Source organism: Globicephala melas, chromosome 15 (genome assembly GCF_963455315.2).
Source record: "Globicephala melas chromosome 15, mGloMel1.2, whole genome shotgun sequence".
In the NCBI taxonomy this organism is placed as follows: domain Eukaryota; kingdom Metazoa; phylum Chordata; class Mammalia; order Artiodactyla; family Delphinidae; genus Globicephala; species Globicephala melas.
Genome location: NC_083328.1, coordinates 37,576,762 through 37,591,778, shown reverse-complemented (window position 1 = coordinate 37,591,778; position 15,017 = coordinate 37,576,762). Strand labels below are relative to the sequence as shown.

The window sequence follows — 15,017 nt, the reverse complement described above, 5'->3', positions numbered from 1 at the left end:
CCTCCTCGGCAGGGGATGCTTAGGCCTGACCCAACAGGGGCTGGGGGTCACACCCTTAAGTTGTTTCAACCATCCCGCTGGCCCCCCAGTTCCAGTGACCTGAGGACCCCTGGTGCAGTTCTTACTAAAGCTGGGCAGGGCAGGATGCTACTTCTAGCTGCTGCATCTGTCCTGAGGCTCAGCTGCACAGGCATTCTGAGCGGTGCTGTCAGGGGTTGCTATGGTTATACATTACCACAGCCTGTCACCTTCCTTATTGTAGGGGGTCTACCTGTTCTCCCTGGGAAGTAGGGCTCCTCTCCATCCCAGCTGCGGTCTTGTCCACTGGGGGGCTCTCCCCACCCCCATGTCCATGGGTCAGTTTAGCACTGTGGCCACAGGAGTAGTCAGGAACCTTCAGCCCAAGTTGTGTTGGTCCCCACCCACTGAGCAAGGCCTGCTGCAGGGACCTCCCTCAACCCTGCTAGTTGCCCAGTTGGCTTCAGCGCTCGCCGCTGGAGCCGTGGAGCCGCTGTTGCCGGGACGGGCAAGCATGTCTGCCAGGGAGGGAGGTGCCTTCAGGGAGCCCGGTGGGGGGAGTCCCCAGCAATGGGTTGTTCCCTGAAGCCTTCCCCGAGGAGGTGGCATCGGCGCTGAGGCCCAGACCGGGGCAAAAGGGTGGGCGCAGAAGGGGCTTGCGTGCCGCGCGTGACTCAGTTTCCCGGCTGCTGCCCCGCGGGACGAACAGCTGCAGCCCGGGGCGGGGCGGGGGCGCCGGCACTGGAGCCAAGCGCCCCGCGCAGTTCTTGCCTGGCACGTCCGTGTGCGGGTCGCGCGCGTGTCCTGACCGCGAGTGGCTGGGCTGGCAGCGGCGGCGTGTGCGGCGGGGGCGGGCGGCTCCGTGACGCGGCGCCGAGCGGAGTGGGCGGAGCCGGAGGGCAGGGGCGGAGCGGAGTAGTCCGCAGAGAAGCCCCTCCCGGCCGCGGCCGCCGACCCCGGCCCCCGGCCCGGCCTGGCTCTATGGACAGGAGCTCGCTGCTGCAGCTTATCCAGGAGCAGGTGCGTGGAGAGGTGGGGGGCGCCGGCACCGCCCCCGTTGCCGGCCCCCCGCCCTTGGGTGGGCCGGGGGGACGGAGCTCTGAGACCCTCAGCACAGACCCTTCCCTGCACGACCTTGGTCCCCTGCACGAGACCGAGCCAGACTAGGGCGCTTGGGGAGGGGCAAAAGGGTTGGTGATTGCCCTCAGACCTTGGCCCTACCCTTTCAGAATGGGCAAGGCAGAAATGAGGTGGGGAGACGGCTGGAGAGCTAGCGGAGCTAGAGGCCGGGGACCTAGGTACCGGTGCCTACAGCTAGCTCCTGGGACCATGTGGGCACAGGGGCCTGGACCCAGGGTGCTCGGAGCCTGCCTCTCTCGCCTGACGTGGCTCAGCCCTGTGGTCCTGGGGCCCGGCCCACCCTCAGACCTTGGCCGCTGGCTCCCCGACCCCAGCAGCTGGACCCTGAAAACACTGGCTTCATCGGTGCGGACACCTTCGCTGGCCTGGTGCACCGCCATGAGCTGCCCCTGGACCCGGCCAAACTGGACATGCTGGTGGCCCTGGCCCAGAGCAACGAGCGGGGCCAGGTCTGCTACCAGGAGCTGGTGGACCTGGTCAGTGCCACAGTGGGTGGGCAGCTGGGGTATGGGCGCAGTGCCCTGGCTGGCGTGGGTTGGGCAGGCGGCCCCTCCTCCCTGCCTTTCCCATTGGGGAGGGCTATAGCCATGGGGCAGGGCTTCAGACCCTGTGACAAGCTGGGTGGACCACTCAGGAGGGGCGGCCATGGGGGGAGTATCGTGGCCTATGCCTAGGCCCCGCCCCCCAGATCAGCAGCAAGCGCTCAAGCAGCTTCAAGCGGGCCATCGCCAATGGACAGCGGGCACTGCCCCAGGACGGGCTGCTGGACGAGCCAGGACTGGGTGTCTACAAGCGGTTCGTGCGCTACGTGGCCTACGAGATCCTGCCCCGAGAGGTGGACCGCCACTGGTACTTCTACCGGCACCGCAGCTGCCCACCCCCTGTGTTTATGGCTTCGGTCACCCTCGCCCAGGTGGGCCTGCCCGTCCACCACCCACCACCCCGGGAGCCTCCCTTATCCTTGGTCTTGCCTGGCCCCAACACTTGTCCCTCCCAGATCATCGTGTTCCTGTGCTACGGGGCCCGTCTCAACAAGTGGGTGCTGCAGACCTACCACCCTGAGTACATGAAAAGCCCCCTGGTATACCACCCCGGCCACCGTGCTCGGGCCTGGCGCTTTCTCACCTACATGTTCATGCACGTTGGGTGAGTGGGCCCACCTCTGGCACCCATCGGATTGGATCGGGAGGGCTCAGCCTCTCGAGGTGGGGGCAGGGGGCTGGTAGCCCCCTGGCGGACCCCACCCTTCACACCTATTTGCCCCATATGGCCAGGCTGGAGCAGCTGGGGTTCAACGCACTCCTGCAGCTGATGATCGGGGTGCCCCTGGAGATGGTGCATGGCCTGCTCCGCATCAGCCTGCTCTACCTGGCTGGTGTGCTGGCAGGTGAGGCAGGTGTGTGCGCCCTGGCCACCTCACTGGTGGGCCTCACCCTCACGGCTCTCCCCTTGCTCACACAGGCTCCCTGACCGTCTCCATTACTGACATGCGGGCCCCTGTGGTGGGGGGCTCCGGCGGGGTCTACGCCCTGTGCTCTGCACACCTGGCCAATGTCGTCATGGTAACGGGGCAGCCCCTGCGGCGGGGTGCGGGGAGGGGCCCATAAGGCCTCCCTCACAGCCTTTTTTATTCACACCCCATCAGAACTGGGCGGGGATGAGATGTCCCTACAAGCTGCTGAGGATGGTGCTGGCCCTGGTGTGCAGTAAGTAGGGAGCCAGGGTGGAGGGGCCTCAGCCTATGGCTAGGGTGCCTCTCACCTGCTGCCTCCCTCTGTAGTGAGCTCCGAGGTGGGCCGGGCCGTGTGGCTGCGCTTCTCCCCGCCACTGCCTGCCTCGGGCCCACAGCCCAGCTTCATGGCACACCTGGCGGGTGCGGTGGTGGGTGTCAGCATGGGCCTGACCATCCTGCGCAGCTATGAGGAACGCCTGCGAGACCAGTGTGGCTGGTGGGTGGTGCTGCTTGCCTATGGCACCTTCCTGCTCTTCGCCATCTTCTGGAACATCTTTGCCTACGACCTGCTGGGTGCCCACATTCCCCCGCCACCCTGACAAGAGTTCCCAGGGCCACACCAGCCAGGGCGCAGCATCCGTGGGCCAGCCACTAGGGAGGCCTGCATGTTCGTCCTCTGTGAATGTATGTCTTGAGGCTGCTTCTTCCTGGTGGGTGCAGGTGGCCCCTGTGGCCCACTGACTGCAGGCCAAGCCTTACACCAGCCCTGGCCACCCCCTCCCAGGCCTGGAGGAATAGGACTGATGGACTGGGCTGAGTGGTGGAGGTCCCCAAGGGTGGCCCCAGAGGAGACCCTGCCCTGGCCTCTCCCATGAGACTTGCAGTCTGAGCCTTTTTGGAGAATGAATAAATATTTTACACAGCACCAGGTGGCTGTACTGGGCACTGCGGGCTGGGCTGGTCTCCCCCCAACTCACTGATCAAACTGTGAGGGCCCTTCCCTCCACACAAACAGCAGCCTGGGCTTCCCCCTTGCTTTTCTGTACCCAGCATGAGGTGTCTCTGTATGGGAGATGGGAGCCCCTGGGGAGAGTCATGGGCCTCATAGTCAGGTTTGAGTTCAGCAAGCATTTATTGAGCTCCTACAGCAGCCAGCCCCCTGTCCAAAGACTTGTGCCCTGAGATCACAGGGTAGGTGTGCAAGCCCTGGGCCACAGCCAAGTCAGTAGGCCTGGGTCCTGTGGTTCTTGGCTGGCCTGGTGTCCTCAAGGGTGGCCAGGCTGGGACCGAGGTCAGGCAGCAGGTCAGGGCACAGCTTCTGCCCTACAGCCCAGATCCACAGTGCTGTCTCCACACGGTGAGGAGTCCACAGCCTGAGGCACTGCCTGGGGTGGGGCAGAGGGAGTCTGGGGCTCAGGGGCACCAGTCACCCTACCCTGCTGGATAACTCTGCACATCACCCTGACCAGAGTCCTGGATGCCCTCTCTGGCCGCCAACAGATTGCACGTTGGCTCAGGGCTGTGGCACCCTCCTGCACCCGGCCCAGGTAGAGCAGGTAGTGCTTCAGGGTGTACTGCAAGGCTGGCAGACCGGGCACTGCGGCCACTGCCTCTTCAGACATGAAGGCTGCTACCTCGAGAGCTCTGGCAGCCAGGACTGCCGCGGGAAGTAAATGGACAGCACTCAGCCCCACCTCGACGTGGGGCTGCCATTCCCAACAACTCTCGGTGTCACGTATCTGGCCATTTCACAGATAAGGCCACTAACACGCCAGGTTCCGCCCACGACCTCGCCGGGGGGACGCCCAGCTCTCCCTACTAACGCGAGGTGATAGCCGGGCCCACGCCCCGGAGGGCGCACAATTCCGTGACCGCTGCGTTCACGTCTGGCAGGAGACAGAAGGCGGCGGCCGAGCGCTGCACCACCAGCTCCGGGGAGTTGGTGGTCAAGAGCTGCTGCAGGCGCGGCCGAAAGTGGCCCCTCGGTGGTCAAGGCGGGTCTGGGGTCACGGCTGGTGGATCTCGCTAGGGGCCCCGCCCCCAGGCGCGAGGGCCCGCCCCCAGGATGAAGCCACGCCCACGGCGCTACGTCCCGCCCCGGAAGGCTCCGTCCCCCACGTGGGAAGCTCCTCACCGCCAGTTTCCACGCCAGCAACTGCTCCAGCTCGTCGCGTGTCACGTGCTTCTCGATGGCTGCGGGCAACTCCTCTCGACACCTGGGGAAGGGCGGTGACGGGGAATCCGAGCCACGGGGGTCGGCCCGCCCGATGTCCCCACCGTCCTACCATCGCTCCAGGGTTTCCAGCCGCCCCTGGGGGCTCGCGCGCGCCCGCAGCACTTCCCCGTGGCACCCCAGGACGTTGGCCCAGCTGCTCGAGTCCTCACAGCCCGAGCCCGCGGGCAGTCGCCATCCCCACGCGCCTGGGCGGAGCCTCGGGGGCGGGGCGTCGGAGTGCCCGAGCGGGCTCCTGCCCCGACGACCTCGGCACTTCTCAGGCCTCAGACGCTGCGCGTCGCGTCGCCGCGAGCGCATGCTCCCCCGCCTGCCCCGCCCCTCCCCCTCCTCCGCCTCGCGTCTGGTGCACGCGCGGCCCCGCCCGCTCGCAGGCCATCCTTCCCGCTGGCCCCGCCCACCTGCGCGGCCGGAAGTTCCGGTGGCGGAGCGCTGGACCGGGCCCGAGCGGATCGCGGGCTCGGGCTGAGGGCGTAGGGCGGGCCCGGCGCGGAGCCTGGGAGCGGAGCCCAGGCCGTGCCGCGCGGCGCCATGAAGGGCAAGGAGGAGAAGGAGGGCGGCGCGCGGCTGAGCGCCGGCGGCGGCGGCAGCCCGGAAAAGAGCCCGAGCGCGCAGGAGCTCAAGGAGCAGGGCAACCGGCTCTTCGTGGGCCGCAAGTACCCGGAGGCGGCGGCCTGCTATGGCCGCGCCATCGTGAGTGCGCCTGCACCGCGGGAGGGGGCCGGCGTCCGAGCCAGGGGAGGGGCCGGACTGCGGCTTCGCCTCCGCGTCCTCCCCGGAGCCCCTGTCTGGCCACCCCCGCCCGACTTTCGGAGGCGGGTGGTGCTTGGGCTCTGAGAACTCAGTGATGATGTTGTTCCAAAGGGGCCAAGGCCACGGCTCCCGAGCCAGTGCTGGTTGCCAGAGAACTGTGGCGGGTGGGAGATTCAGAGTGCTTGAGGCCCACTCGGCTGGGGGCCAGGGACCCTTGCCCTTTGAGGAGTCCAAGCCCAAAGCTGGTGATTTCCACAGATCTGGAAAAGCTACCTTCACAAGACTCACTGGAGTCCAGAGGGTGGGCTCAGGTAGGCTCCACCCTCCCTCAGAACCCAGAGGCTTGGAAGCGGAGAAACCTGTAGTGTCTTGATTCCAGCTATGGGCTTCAAGCTGGGACAGAGAGGGTAGGCTGAGCTCACTCCCTCACGCTGGCTGGTCTGCCCTTGTTCTCCAGACCCGGAATCCCTTGGTGGCGGTGTATTACACCAACCGGGCATTGTGCTACCTGAAGATGCAGCAGCATGAGCAAGCTCTGGCTGACTGCCGGCGCGCCCTGGAGCTGGACGGGCAGTCTGTGAAGGCACACTTCTTCCTGGGGCAATGCCAGTTGGAGATGGAGAGCTATGATGAGGCTATTGCCAACCTGCAGCGAGGTGGGCTTACAGGCTGGCTGGTGCCAGGGTGCCTGGGACCAGGCGGGTGGACTGGCTGGAGGTTTATCCAAATCTTCTATTCCTCCAGCCTACAACCTGGCCAAGGAGCAGCGGCTCAACTTTGGGGACGACATCCCCAGTGCTCTGCGCATCGCGAAGAAGAAGCGCTGGAACAGCATTGAGGAGCGGCGCATCCACCAGGAGAACGAGCTGCACTCTTACCTCACACAGCTCATTGTGGCCGAGCGTGAGAGGTGGGCTGTGGTGATGACAGGCGCCCCCCGGAAGTCACCACTTTTAGGTTAACTCTGAGTCGTGAACACAATCATTTATTGAAGGTCAACTCTGGCACGCAGGAGATGGAGGGGAATGAGGCCTGAATGAGCCTAAGATTGGAGTGGAGTCTGACCTCCTGGCCAGACCCATCTCTGATCAGCTTTTGGTCAACCTCCAGGGAGCTGGAAGAGTGTCAGCGGAACCATGAGGGTGATGAGGACGATGGCCACCTCCGGGCCCAACAGGCCTGCATTGAGGCCAAGCATGTGAGGGTGCCCCAGCCCAAGTGTGGGTCCTGTGTGTATTTGCATGCGTGTAATGGACGTGAGGTGCCCCTGGCTCCTGCTGGGTCTGAGTTTCGGTGCCTGGGGAAGGGAGATGGGGTGTCAGGCCCACAAACATAGCTGCTTGGTTCTTTGCAGGACAAGTACTTGGCAGACATGGATGAACTCTTCTCCCAGGTAGACGAGAAGAGAAAGGTGAGCTGCCTGTCTTCTGGGGTCTGTGGGTAGCAGGAGTCGGAGCAGTGCCCCTTCCCAGCCCCTGATCTGACCCTGTGCTGCAGAAGCGAGATATACCCGACTACCTGTGTGGCAAGATCAGCTTTGAGCTGATGCGGGAGCCCTGCATCACACCCAGTGGTATCACCTATGACCGCAAGGACATTGAAGAGCACCTGCAGGTGAGGGCCCATGGGAGTTGGGAGCAGGACCCACACCCACTGAGCCCCTCCTAATTCTGATTCTGTTGTCACTGCAGCGTGTGGGCCATTTCGACCCTGTGACTCGGAGCCCCCTGACCCAGGAACAGCTCATCCCCAACCTGGCTATGAAAGAGGTCATTGACGCGTTCATCTCCGAGAATGGCTGGGTGGAGGACTACTGAGGCAGGGCGAGTGTGTGAGCCACTCACCCGCCTTGCCTGGTACCCTGGCCCAGGAGGGCCTTGGGCAGTAGTCTCTAGCCGCTGTACATAGTTTGTGTCCCTAGATCCCTATCTTGGTGTCCCCAAGCCCACCCCCATCAGTTCTGCTGGGTCATGAGCCTCCCCCATCCCCCTCTGGGCCAGAAACAGTGGGGGAGAGTGGGCTGGGCTGAGGCTGCCGCTGCCATCTCTGTCCCTGTAATAAAATCTGTGAGCACTATAGGGGCATGTGCTGGTGTGCGACGGGCTCCCCAGCCACCCCCTTTGGCTAGCTGAGAAAAGTAGAGATGAAGACGCTGGTGTCGAGGTTGAGTGTGGCGTGCCACCATCGGTCAGGGAAATACAGCACCTGGGAGTGGGGGGGACACAGGGATTGGTTGGGGCCCCTTGACCCAGCCCAGCCTGGCCCCTGTCTGCCAGCCACTGACCTCACCAGCGTGGATGGTGCATTCCAGGGGCCGTGCAGATAGTGCCAGGGCTGGGTATGTGTCCCGGAGCCAGGCCAGTGTGGTCTTGTTGGGGTGGAATTCAGGTGTCTTCGCAGGAGGGTACAGGAACCAGCGCTGAGGGTGGGAGCAGCAAGGTCACTCTTTGTGCTGTGGTCAGTGAACCCAAAGTCTCAGCCCCACCCTTTGCTGACCTTTCGGCCATAGATCACCTCTGAGAACCCGGGCCCGTGCCAGTGGAAGGGCACCCCAGAGCCGGCACCTGTGTGGTGAGTTACGAGCAGCTGGTTACCAAGCCTAATCCTCCCCCACCCAGTTCCCAAGTCCCCTGGTCCTGCAGGGCACTCACCTGCAATTCCAAAGCTATAAGCAGGAATGGTACCTAGCAGGCTGAATGGAGGTGAAGAGTAGTACCGAAAAAGTGATGCCCATTCCGTGAAGTTATTGTCCCCAAAGAAGTACAGGGTGTCTGACAGCAAAACACACAAGAGGATGCAGGAATCTTAGCACCTGGGTACTAAGTCACCCCACCCCACCCCATGGCCACCTGTCTGGCTCACCATTGCCCATGGAGAAGGGGTCCTGGGGGTGCAGCATCTGCTCCACATACTCCTGAAAGGGCAGGTCCACTGCAGTTTGAAAGGGGTTGGTCAGGACTGGTTGGTGCTGCCTTCAAGATGCTGGCAGGCAGGCTGGGCTGCTGGGAGGGGCAGCTCACCTTTCTGGTAGGAGTAGGTGTTGGCAGTGCTCAACCGGACCACGCTGTCCCCAAACAAGGCCAGCAGCCTTTGACGGGAGCACAGGTCCCGGAACCTCTGTGGGGGCGGGGAAAATACTCAGGGGCCAAGCTCAGCACGGGCGAGTGGTGGTCGCGAGGAGCGTGAGCACTCACCGAGTTGTCTGTGAGCCCCTGCAGAATGACAGGTCTGGAAAAGGCGTAGCTAGAAGAAAAGGAGGAATCATGGCCTCAGTCTGATCCGCGCCCATCGTCCGCCCCCGCCCACACGCGCTCGCACGAGCTCAAGGGGAAGCGGCCTAAGGAGGCCCGGGAGGACGGGCCGGCGACCAGTGCGCGGCCTCAGCGGTGCACGGTGACGGAGCCCCAGAGTTTTCAGGCGTGGGAGGTGTGGCCATACAAGAGGACGCGCTTACCGCTGCACGAACTCGGCGTAGCTGAGATCGGCCCGGCGCTCTACGGTGCAGCGTTCCTCCTCCGCCACGGCCGCCGGCGCCCCCGGCCCGGGCCGCCGCCTGCCGACACAGCTGGTCAGTGCCCTTGGCCGCCCCGCCGGCCGCCCCGCTCCGCCCTGCCGCCCGGCGCCGCTCACCACCCTCCGTCGCCTGCCTCCCGGAGGCTCCGGGCCGGAACCACCAGCGTCCAGAGCGCGAGCAACAGGAGTAGCCGCACCCCCAACGCCATATCCCGCCGCCGCGAGGCATGCCGGGAGCTCCGTCGTCGTGGCAACAGGCTGGCTCCCGGAAGCGGCTTCCTCTGGCCCGTCCTGGAAAGAGGGGGCACTTCCGGAAGGCGGGACGAAGGTCACACCAAGAGCTGCTATTGGCTACTGCCAGCTCCCGTGGACACACTGCCACCCGCCCACCAGAGTCGCCCGCGCGGGACCGTAAGCGACGCGACCGGGTGACAGGCAGCCTCAGAATACGTCTCCCGCTTCCTTTATTTGGTTCACAAGCCCCGCACACCCATCCAGGTCCGGCAGGCGAGTCAGGAGTACTCGCACAGGTGGCCGCATCCGGCGGGGCAGTGGGAGCTGCCCTCCAGCCACTTCATGATGTGCTGCAGGTGTCCGCCGTGACTGCAGCCCTGGCACCACACGAACAGACCCTTGACCACGTGGTGGCAGACGGCGCACATGCTAGCGCAGTGGTGGCACCTGTCGCAGACCCAGCCCCGGCTGCTCATGGGCCGCTTGCAGTGACTGCAGTTGACGTGCAGGGTGGTGGAGGCCTGGTTGAGGCAGCTGATGGCACGGCTGGTGCTGAGCTTGACCACCTGGTTGGACACATTCCAGAGGCAGAAACGCTGCAGCAGGTCGATGTAGGACGTGTACCAGTGCTCCTGGTGGTGCAGGGAGGGGAGGAAGGAGGTAAGAGACCAGGGTTTCAGGCACACTGAGGAGCTTCCCCCAAGTGTGCTGGGCACAGACAGAGGGGCGGGTGCAGGCGGGGCGTGCAGGGGTAGTCCTGGGGGTGGCAGCTGCTCCAGGGAGACCCCCCCAGACCCTGTCACCCACCTGGGTCTGCTCGTCGATGTCTTTGCGCACGCGTTCACCCAGCACAATGAGCACGGACACGGCCATCTGCACGTCGCCCTGCTCCGCATAGAAGCGCAGCATGTCACACACCAGGGCACTGAAGAAGTCAGGCGGCAGGCGGCTGTCGTACAGTGCGTGTGAGACGGAGATGAGTGAGAAGGAAGAGTCCACAGGCACCAGGGAGGCTGCATCTGCCTCGTTGCCACTCACATGGGGCGAGTCGGCCTTGTCTTGCAGGTGCTCAGGCCCGGGTGGGGTGTCCACAATCTCGTGGCGCAGTGGGAAGGCTTCCTGGGGCAGCACATACTCGGGCTCCTCAGCTGCAATGCAGGGGGGCGCGGTAGGCAGGGTATGAGCCTCTGGCCCCGCCTCCTGGCCCCACCCCTCCCCAAGCCCCCACTTACAGTGAGCGTGTTCCGGGTCTAGCAGGTACAGCTCGTCATCCTCACCTTCCACATCGCCCAGCAGGTAATCGGCAGGCACGTCGCTGCCCTCGGTCTCCTCGTTATCTGCCCGAGGGAGGGAGAGCATTGCAGGACCAGCTCACTCTGGGAGGCCCCAGTCTCACTCCCATGAATGCCCTGCGTCTGCTCCCAGCCTACCTTCGTTGGTGATAAGTGTGGCTGAGGAGTCCAGCAGTACTGTGTCACTCCGTGCATCACCCTTGCTGCGGTCCAGCCGAGTCTCACTGCCCAGCCCTGGGGCCATATCCTTTAGATTGAAACTGGAGGCAGGGAAAGCCGATGGATAGGTGGGCCCCAACAATCCCACCCTCTGGGGAAAGCCACCCCCAGATGTCTACCTGTTCATAAGTGGCAGGCCACAGGAGCTGCCCTTGCCCACACTGTGGTTGAGGTTGGTGGTGGACACCAGGCCAGGACTACAGTAGATGATCCGTAGCATGGTCCATGTCTGCGCCACCTAGGGGTGGGCACTGTTCACTCACGGGGGTCCTGGGTCCCTGGCGCCCCGTGCAGGCCCCCCTCTGCCTGGATGGAACCACAAACCCTCAGCTTTCAGCTGCCCCAGGGACCCAACGTCCTGGCCCGCCCCAGGTGGGAAACCGATGCCCATGGAAAGACAAAAACCCCAGCCTCAAACTTGCAGAGGCACAGAAAGAAAAGTGGAAATGAGCCTGGGGTCCCCAGGAGGTGATAAGTGAGGCAGTGTGGGCCTTCTGCGTAGGGCTGGACACCTCGGGAAGTCTAAAAGCAAGGATAAGCCAGAAGAGGGGGCTCCAGCCCCACAGCACCCCAGACCTGCATCCCAGGAATGGCACTGGCATCTGGCCCACTTGGGGCTCTGGACACCCTTAGTTACTGGGGCAAGAGCCAGTGGTGACCTCAAGCAGAACTCAGCACTGAACTCAGGGCAGAGTCTGGGCACAGCAGTCAGAGGAACTCTCTGACCCTACACCAAGGTCATGGCCCTCAACCCAGCCCTATGTACCTGGTTGCGGCCAAGCTCCCGAGCCACTTTCGCATTGTGGTCACAAAGCTCGGCCAGTGGCCGGCCAGCCAGGGCATAACGCTCAGCCGTGTCCACGAACCAGCTCATGCTACTGCTGCCAGGCTCCATCTCAAAGACACTGAGGGCACTGGAGGCGAGGCCTGAGAAGGGCTCGGCAGGGTCCAACTTGCGCTTGAAGAAAATTGGGTGGCGCCGATCCCCAGTGTAGGGCTTGCGCCCCGACTCAGTGGCCACTAGGCTCTCCTTGGCTGCGAAGGCCAGATCCCCAAAGAGACCATAGCAGAGGCCCTCAGGGTTGGCGCGCTCAACAGGCTGGCTGGCATCACGGAATAGGTGCTGGCATAGGGTGCTGTCCTTGGAGCCGGAGAGCAGGAAGGAGGGATCGTGCGGGTGGCGCCAGGCAATGCCTGTTGTGACATCGCGGTGCTCCTCAAACATGGCAGCTGGCACAAAAGGCCGGCGCACGTCCCACACGTAGATGTTGTGGTCCACCATCATGGAGCACGTAGCTAGGTGGTGGCGGCACTCAGGCCGCCACTTGACTCTGGCCACGGATGCAATGGTTTGCACGCAGTGCACCTCCTTAGCGCGGTGTGTGGTCATGTCCCAGACCTTTACCATCTTGTCACGCCCACCTGTGGCCAACCAGCCCCTGTGGAAGGCCCGTGAGGTCCTCAGTGACCTCTTTTGGGGTGGGAGGGCTCCCCACTCTGTCTCACAGGTCTTGAGGCAGTGAGAGAGCCCTTCCATAAGCCCCACCCATCTTGCCCCATTGCCCCGGCCCCCACCCCACCCCACACCTGTCCTCGGGGTGCCAGTCGCAGCAGAAGACAGGCCCATTGTGGGCCGTGAACATTCTCTCACAGCGGTCGGGCCGCCGAATGTCCCAGAGCTGCACGTTGCCGTTCTCAAAGGTGGAGGCGAATGTGAAGTAGTCCCGGATGCTGAACTGGACGTCACGCACACTCTCAGACTGGCCTGTGGGCAGGACGTCAGTGGAGGGAGAGTTGGGGGTGGGTGGGTGGGTAGCCTACAGGGACTCCAGCAGGGAGAGCAACCAAGGGGTATCCCTTGGAGTGAATGTGGACTGGTGTCACATGCCTGCCCATGGCGCAGGCCAGGAGGCCTAGAGGGTGGAGTAGATACTGCCAAGGCCTGCCCAGGGTGGACAAGGGTGAGGAGAGGCCTGGCAGAGCAGACACAATAGCCTGGGCTGGTGAGAGGGACACAGGCATTGGGTGGTTTTGACACAGGCTCCTGGACCTCGATTTTCCCTGGATTCTGCAACTGACATCAGTCCTTGGGCGAAGCTGTGGTCGGCTTCAGGACCAGGTATCAGAGCATTGAATGAACAGGGGCCTCAGTGGGCTGAATACAATCCTTCGGGGGCCTGAGGCCCACGGAGGCATGGATGGGATGCCCCAGGATCTGCCCAGTCCCTACACCTTGAGCTGGAGCCGCCAAGTCAGCCCCAGAGCACTGGACACCTTGAGGGTACACGTCCACCCCTGTGGACCACCACACCAAGAGCCTCTGAGTGCAGTGTCCAGCTTTTCCCCACCACAGGTAGCTCAAGGTCTGTCTTAAGAGGCCCTCAGATTCTCTCTGGGCTCTGCCCTGTGCTTCACTTGGTCTCAGCGAGGTGAAAAGGGAGAGCTGGCTCAAGGGGGGTTGTCAGGGAGCTGGGCCTGCTGGGAAGAGAACTGCGGGGGGACCAGGCAGTGCACCACTCCCCACGGCTTCCCTGGGCTGAGGACCCTGGAGGTAGACTTTGTGCAATGAGGTGGCCTGGAGCTCTGAGGCAAGGAAAGAGGAGACAGCAAAACAAACCCTCTGCTCAGCTGCCCAGGTGGGCTGTGGATCTGCTCAGGCCCTGCTCTCTCCCTGATCTCACACTCAGCCTTGACTCCTGCTGACTCCATAAGTGCATCAGAGCTGTGACCACACTCCAGGTACCCCTCACACTTCCACCAGGCCTACCCCTGCCCTGCCCCTCTCCTGCTCACCTCCACCCACTCTTCCAGTGCCAGCTCGGCTGGCTCCTCCTCCAGGAAGCCCTCTGAGAGTACATCTGAGGGCCTTTGATGCACACAGCATTTCTCAACCTGCCTAGACAGGCCAGCCACCTGCAGAGATGCACACCTGCCCGACCCGCCTCCAAGGGCCTCACCCGAGAAGGTGCTGACAGAGTCCTTCCTGCGAAGATCGAAACACTTCATGAAGCCATCCTGGGAGCCACTGAGCAGCACGTGGGCCTCAGTGGGGTGGAAGCAGACTTTGTTCACCGTGCGTTTGTGCTCCGTAAACAGCTGGTCCTGCTTGTTGCGGGATGGCCGGCCCAGGTTCCAGGTGACCACGACTCCATTAGTCGCCGCCGTGGCAAGCAGGTTCTCGTCCATCTGGTGCCAAACAACATCTGCACAGCTCAGGTTGAGCGAGGGCTTGCGGCCCACACGAAGGTTCAGCTTCTCCACAAACTGCTCCTCCTCAATGGCATAGATCTTGAAGATGCTGCGGCCTGCCACGACCACCTGGGCCGCGTCACGGCACACACTGATGGCATTGGCTGGTGCATCCAGGTGGCAGTGCATGGTGCGGCCCGTCAGCGTGCTGCCACCCAGGGCTGTAGTCACGCGAGACATCTTCTCCATGGGTGCACGGGTGGTGGGGATAGGTCAATGAAGTTGGCAGGGCTGGTCAGCCTGGGGGTAGGGACCTGGCAGTTCAGAGCCTTTACCCTGGGTGGTTCCTCCAAAACTGCTTAGTCCAGGGCAGTCCACCATTAGTCAGTCTGACAGGCAAATTCCATCACCCTGGCTGAGCAGTCAGAAGGCGCCATAGCTGCCCTGAGGCCAGTGAGTCCCATGTCTGACTTCTGGGGAAGACCCTACCTGGTCAGTCCCAGGCCAGGCCACCTCTCCAACCCCCCAACTGCCAGATTAGGATAGTCACTGGACGTTCGGTCAGTCAATCCCGCCCGGGGAAGCCAGGTGGTTCCCACCGTCCGCAAAGTCGGCCTCTGGAAGGCGGGCAGAAGGATAGAGGAGCCCGGAGAACACAGGCTATAAAGGCGCGAGGGACACAGAGGGACTTCAAGGACCGAGCTGTTTAAGGAGCCTGGGGGGGTCTGGCGAGACCGGAGGCAGGAGAGGCTGGCGGCGCGGAGGTTGCGGGCGAGCGGAGGCAGCGGGAACAGAGCTAGCCGAACGGAGAAGTCTCTCCTTCCGAGAGCACCCGAACCATTTCCTAAAATTGCCGGGCCGGGGAGGAACCGCCGCGCCGGAAGCAGCCCGTCTCTTTCCTGCCCCCCCGCCGGACGTGGTCCTTTTCTTGCCAGCCCCTCGCCGGAGGCGGGTGCCCACACTACCAACGTTC

The 15,017-nt window shown here is 63.6% G+C and overlaps 5 protein-coding genes across 9 annotated transcripts; 2 read left to right on the top strand and 3 right to left on the bottom strand.

Annotated features, from left to right (window-relative positions):
* The first annotated feature begins 279 nt into the window (after positions 1-279).
* Positions 280-3,529, top strand: RHBDL1 (rhomboid like 1). Of its 3 annotated transcripts, none has more exons than XM_060284691.1 (8): positions 280-1,038; positions 1,476-1,634; positions 1,847-2,071; positions 2,156-2,304; positions 2,433-2,545; positions 2,620-2,720; positions 2,804-2,864; positions 2,939-3,529. In XM_060284691.1, exons 1-8 carry the CDS (start codon positions 1,000-1,002, stop codon positions 3,208-3,210), a joined length of 1,119 nt encoding a protein of 372 aa, XP_060140674.1. In that variant the 5' UTR covers positions 280-999; the 3' UTR covers positions 3,211-3,529. The 3 variants fall into 3 exon arrangements, with proteins under 3 accessions (XP_060140674.1, XP_030728152.1, XP_060140675.1); XM_030872292.3 differs by having other exon boundaries at positions 282-1,038; positions 1,473-1,634; XM_060284692.1 differs by having other exon boundaries at positions 282-1,038; positions 1,445-1,634.
* Positions 3,530-3,742: 213 nt separating this feature from the next.
* LOC115861475 (uncharacterized) lies at positions 3,743-5,649 on the bottom strand. Its single transcript, XM_030872304.2, has 6 exons — positions 4,897-5,649; positions 4,748-4,827; positions 4,435-4,596; positions 4,110-4,268; positions 4,047-4,050; positions 3,743-3,984 (listed from the first exon to the last, which is right to left on the bottom strand). Exons 1-6 carry the CDS (start codon positions 5,142-5,144, stop codon positions 3,834-3,836), a joined length of 804 nt encoding a protein of 267 aa, XP_030728164.2. The 5' UTR covers positions 5,145-5,649; the 3' UTR covers positions 3,743-3,833.
* On the top strand, positions 5,243-7,675 carry STUB1 (STIP1 homology and U-box containing protein 1). The gene is made up of 7 exons (XM_030872295.2): positions 5,243-5,537; positions 6,055-6,253; positions 6,342-6,507; positions 6,708-6,795; positions 6,952-7,008; positions 7,095-7,211; positions 7,289-7,675. Exons 1-7 carry the CDS (start codon positions 5,376-5,378, stop codon positions 7,412-7,414), a joined length of 915 nt encoding a protein of 304 aa, XP_030728155.1. The 5' UTR covers positions 5,243-5,375; the 3' UTR covers positions 7,415-7,675.
* Positions 6,566-9,373, bottom strand: JMJD8 (jumonji domain containing 8). Of its 3 annotated transcripts, none has more exons than XM_030872298.3 (9): positions 9,228-9,373; positions 9,052-9,150; positions 8,792-8,840; positions 8,618-8,714; positions 8,460-8,528; positions 8,249-8,368; positions 8,094-8,161; positions 7,882-8,016; positions 6,566-7,802 (listed from the first exon to the last, which is right to left on the bottom strand). In XM_030872298.3, the coding sequence occupies exons 1-9, from the start codon at positions 9,317-9,319 to the stop codon at positions 7,722-7,724; spliced, it is 810 nt and encodes a 269-aa protein (XP_030728158.2). In that variant the 5' UTR covers positions 9,320-9,373; the 3' UTR covers positions 6,566-7,721. The 3 variants fall into 3 exon arrangements, with proteins under 3 accessions (XP_030728158.2, XP_060141097.1, XP_060141096.1); XM_060285114.2 differs by having other exon boundaries at positions 7,887-8,016; XM_060285113.2 differs by having other exon boundaries at positions 8,112-8,161.
* A 193-nt stretch (positions 9,374-9,566) lies between these two features.
* On the bottom strand, positions 9,567-15,017 carry WDR24 (WD repeat domain 24). The gene is made up of 8 exons (XM_030872284.3): positions 13,813-15,017; positions 12,443-12,620; positions 11,622-12,294; positions 10,975-11,093; positions 10,775-10,896; positions 10,577-10,681; positions 10,152-10,492; positions 9,567-9,976 (listed from the first exon to the last, which is right to left on the bottom strand). The coding sequence occupies exons 1-8, from the start codon at positions 14,291-14,293 to the stop codon at positions 9,623-9,625; spliced, it is 2,373 nt and encodes a 790-aa protein (XP_030728144.1). The 5' UTR covers positions 14,294-15,017; the 3' UTR covers positions 9,567-9,622.

Bases quoted from the DNA above. Each gene is read 5' to 3' on its own strand.
- JMJD8 (XM_030872298.3), bottom strand. From the start codon at position 9,319: ATGGCGTTGGGGGTGCGGCTACTCCTGTTGCTCGCGCTCTGGACGCTG. The intron at 8,529-8,617 runs GTGAGCTGCCCC...TTCAAACTGCAG, and splicing joins CACCTACTCCTACCAGAAAG to TGGACCTGCCCTTTCAGGAG. The intron at 8,017-8,093 runs GTCAGCAAAGGG...TCCCACCCTCAG, and splicing joins AGGTGATCTATGGCCGAAAG to CGCTGGTTCCTGTACCCTCC.
- WDR24 (XM_030872284.3), bottom strand. From the start codon at position 14,293: ATGGAGAAGATGTCTCGCGTGACTACAGCCCTGGGTGGCAGCACGCTG. The intron at 10,682-10,774 runs GTAGGCTGGGAG...TCCCTCGGGCAG, and splicing joins CACACTTATCACCAACGAAG to ATAACGAGGAGACCGAGGGC. The intron at 10,493-10,576 runs GTAAGTGGGGGC...CCTGCATTGCAG, and splicing joins AGACCCGGAACACGCTCACT to CTGAGGAGCCCGAGTATGTG.
- STUB1 (XM_030872295.2), top strand. From the start codon at position 5,376: ATGAAGGGCAAGGAGGAGAAGGAGGGCGGCGCGCGGCTGAGCGCCGGC. The intron at 6,254-6,341 runs GTGGGCTTACAG...CTATTCCTCCAG, and splicing joins TATTGCCAACCTGCAGCGAG to CCTACAACCTGGCCAAGGAG. The intron at 6,796-6,951 runs GTGAGGGTGCCC...GGTTCTTTGCAG, and splicing joins CCTGCATTGAGGCCAAGCAT to GACAAGTACTTGGCAGACAT.
- RHBDL1 (XM_030872292.3), top strand. From the start codon at position 1,000: ATGGACAGGAGCTCGCTGCTGCAGCTTATCCAGGAGCAG. The intron at 1,039-1,472 runs GTGCGTGGAGAG...CCCCGACCCCAG, and splicing joins TGCAGCTTATCCAGGAGCAG to CAGCTGGACCCTGAAAACAC. The intron at 1,635-1,846 runs GTCAGTGCCACA...CCCGCCCCCCAG, and splicing joins ACCAGGAGCTGGTGGACCTG to ATCAGCAGCAAGCGCTCAAG.
- LOC115861475 (XM_030872304.2), bottom strand. From the start codon at position 5,144: ATGCGCTCGCGGCGACGCGACGCGCAGCGTCTGAGGCCTGAGAAGTGC. The intron at 4,597-4,747 runs CGGTGAGGAGCT...CGCCTTGACCAC, and splicing joins GTTGCTGGCGTGGAAACTGG to CGAGGGGCCACTTTCGGCCG. The intron at 4,269-4,434 runs GTTAGTAGGGAG...TTCCCGCGGCAG, and splicing joins GGGCCCGGCTATCACCTCGC to TCCTGGCTGCCAGAGCTCTC.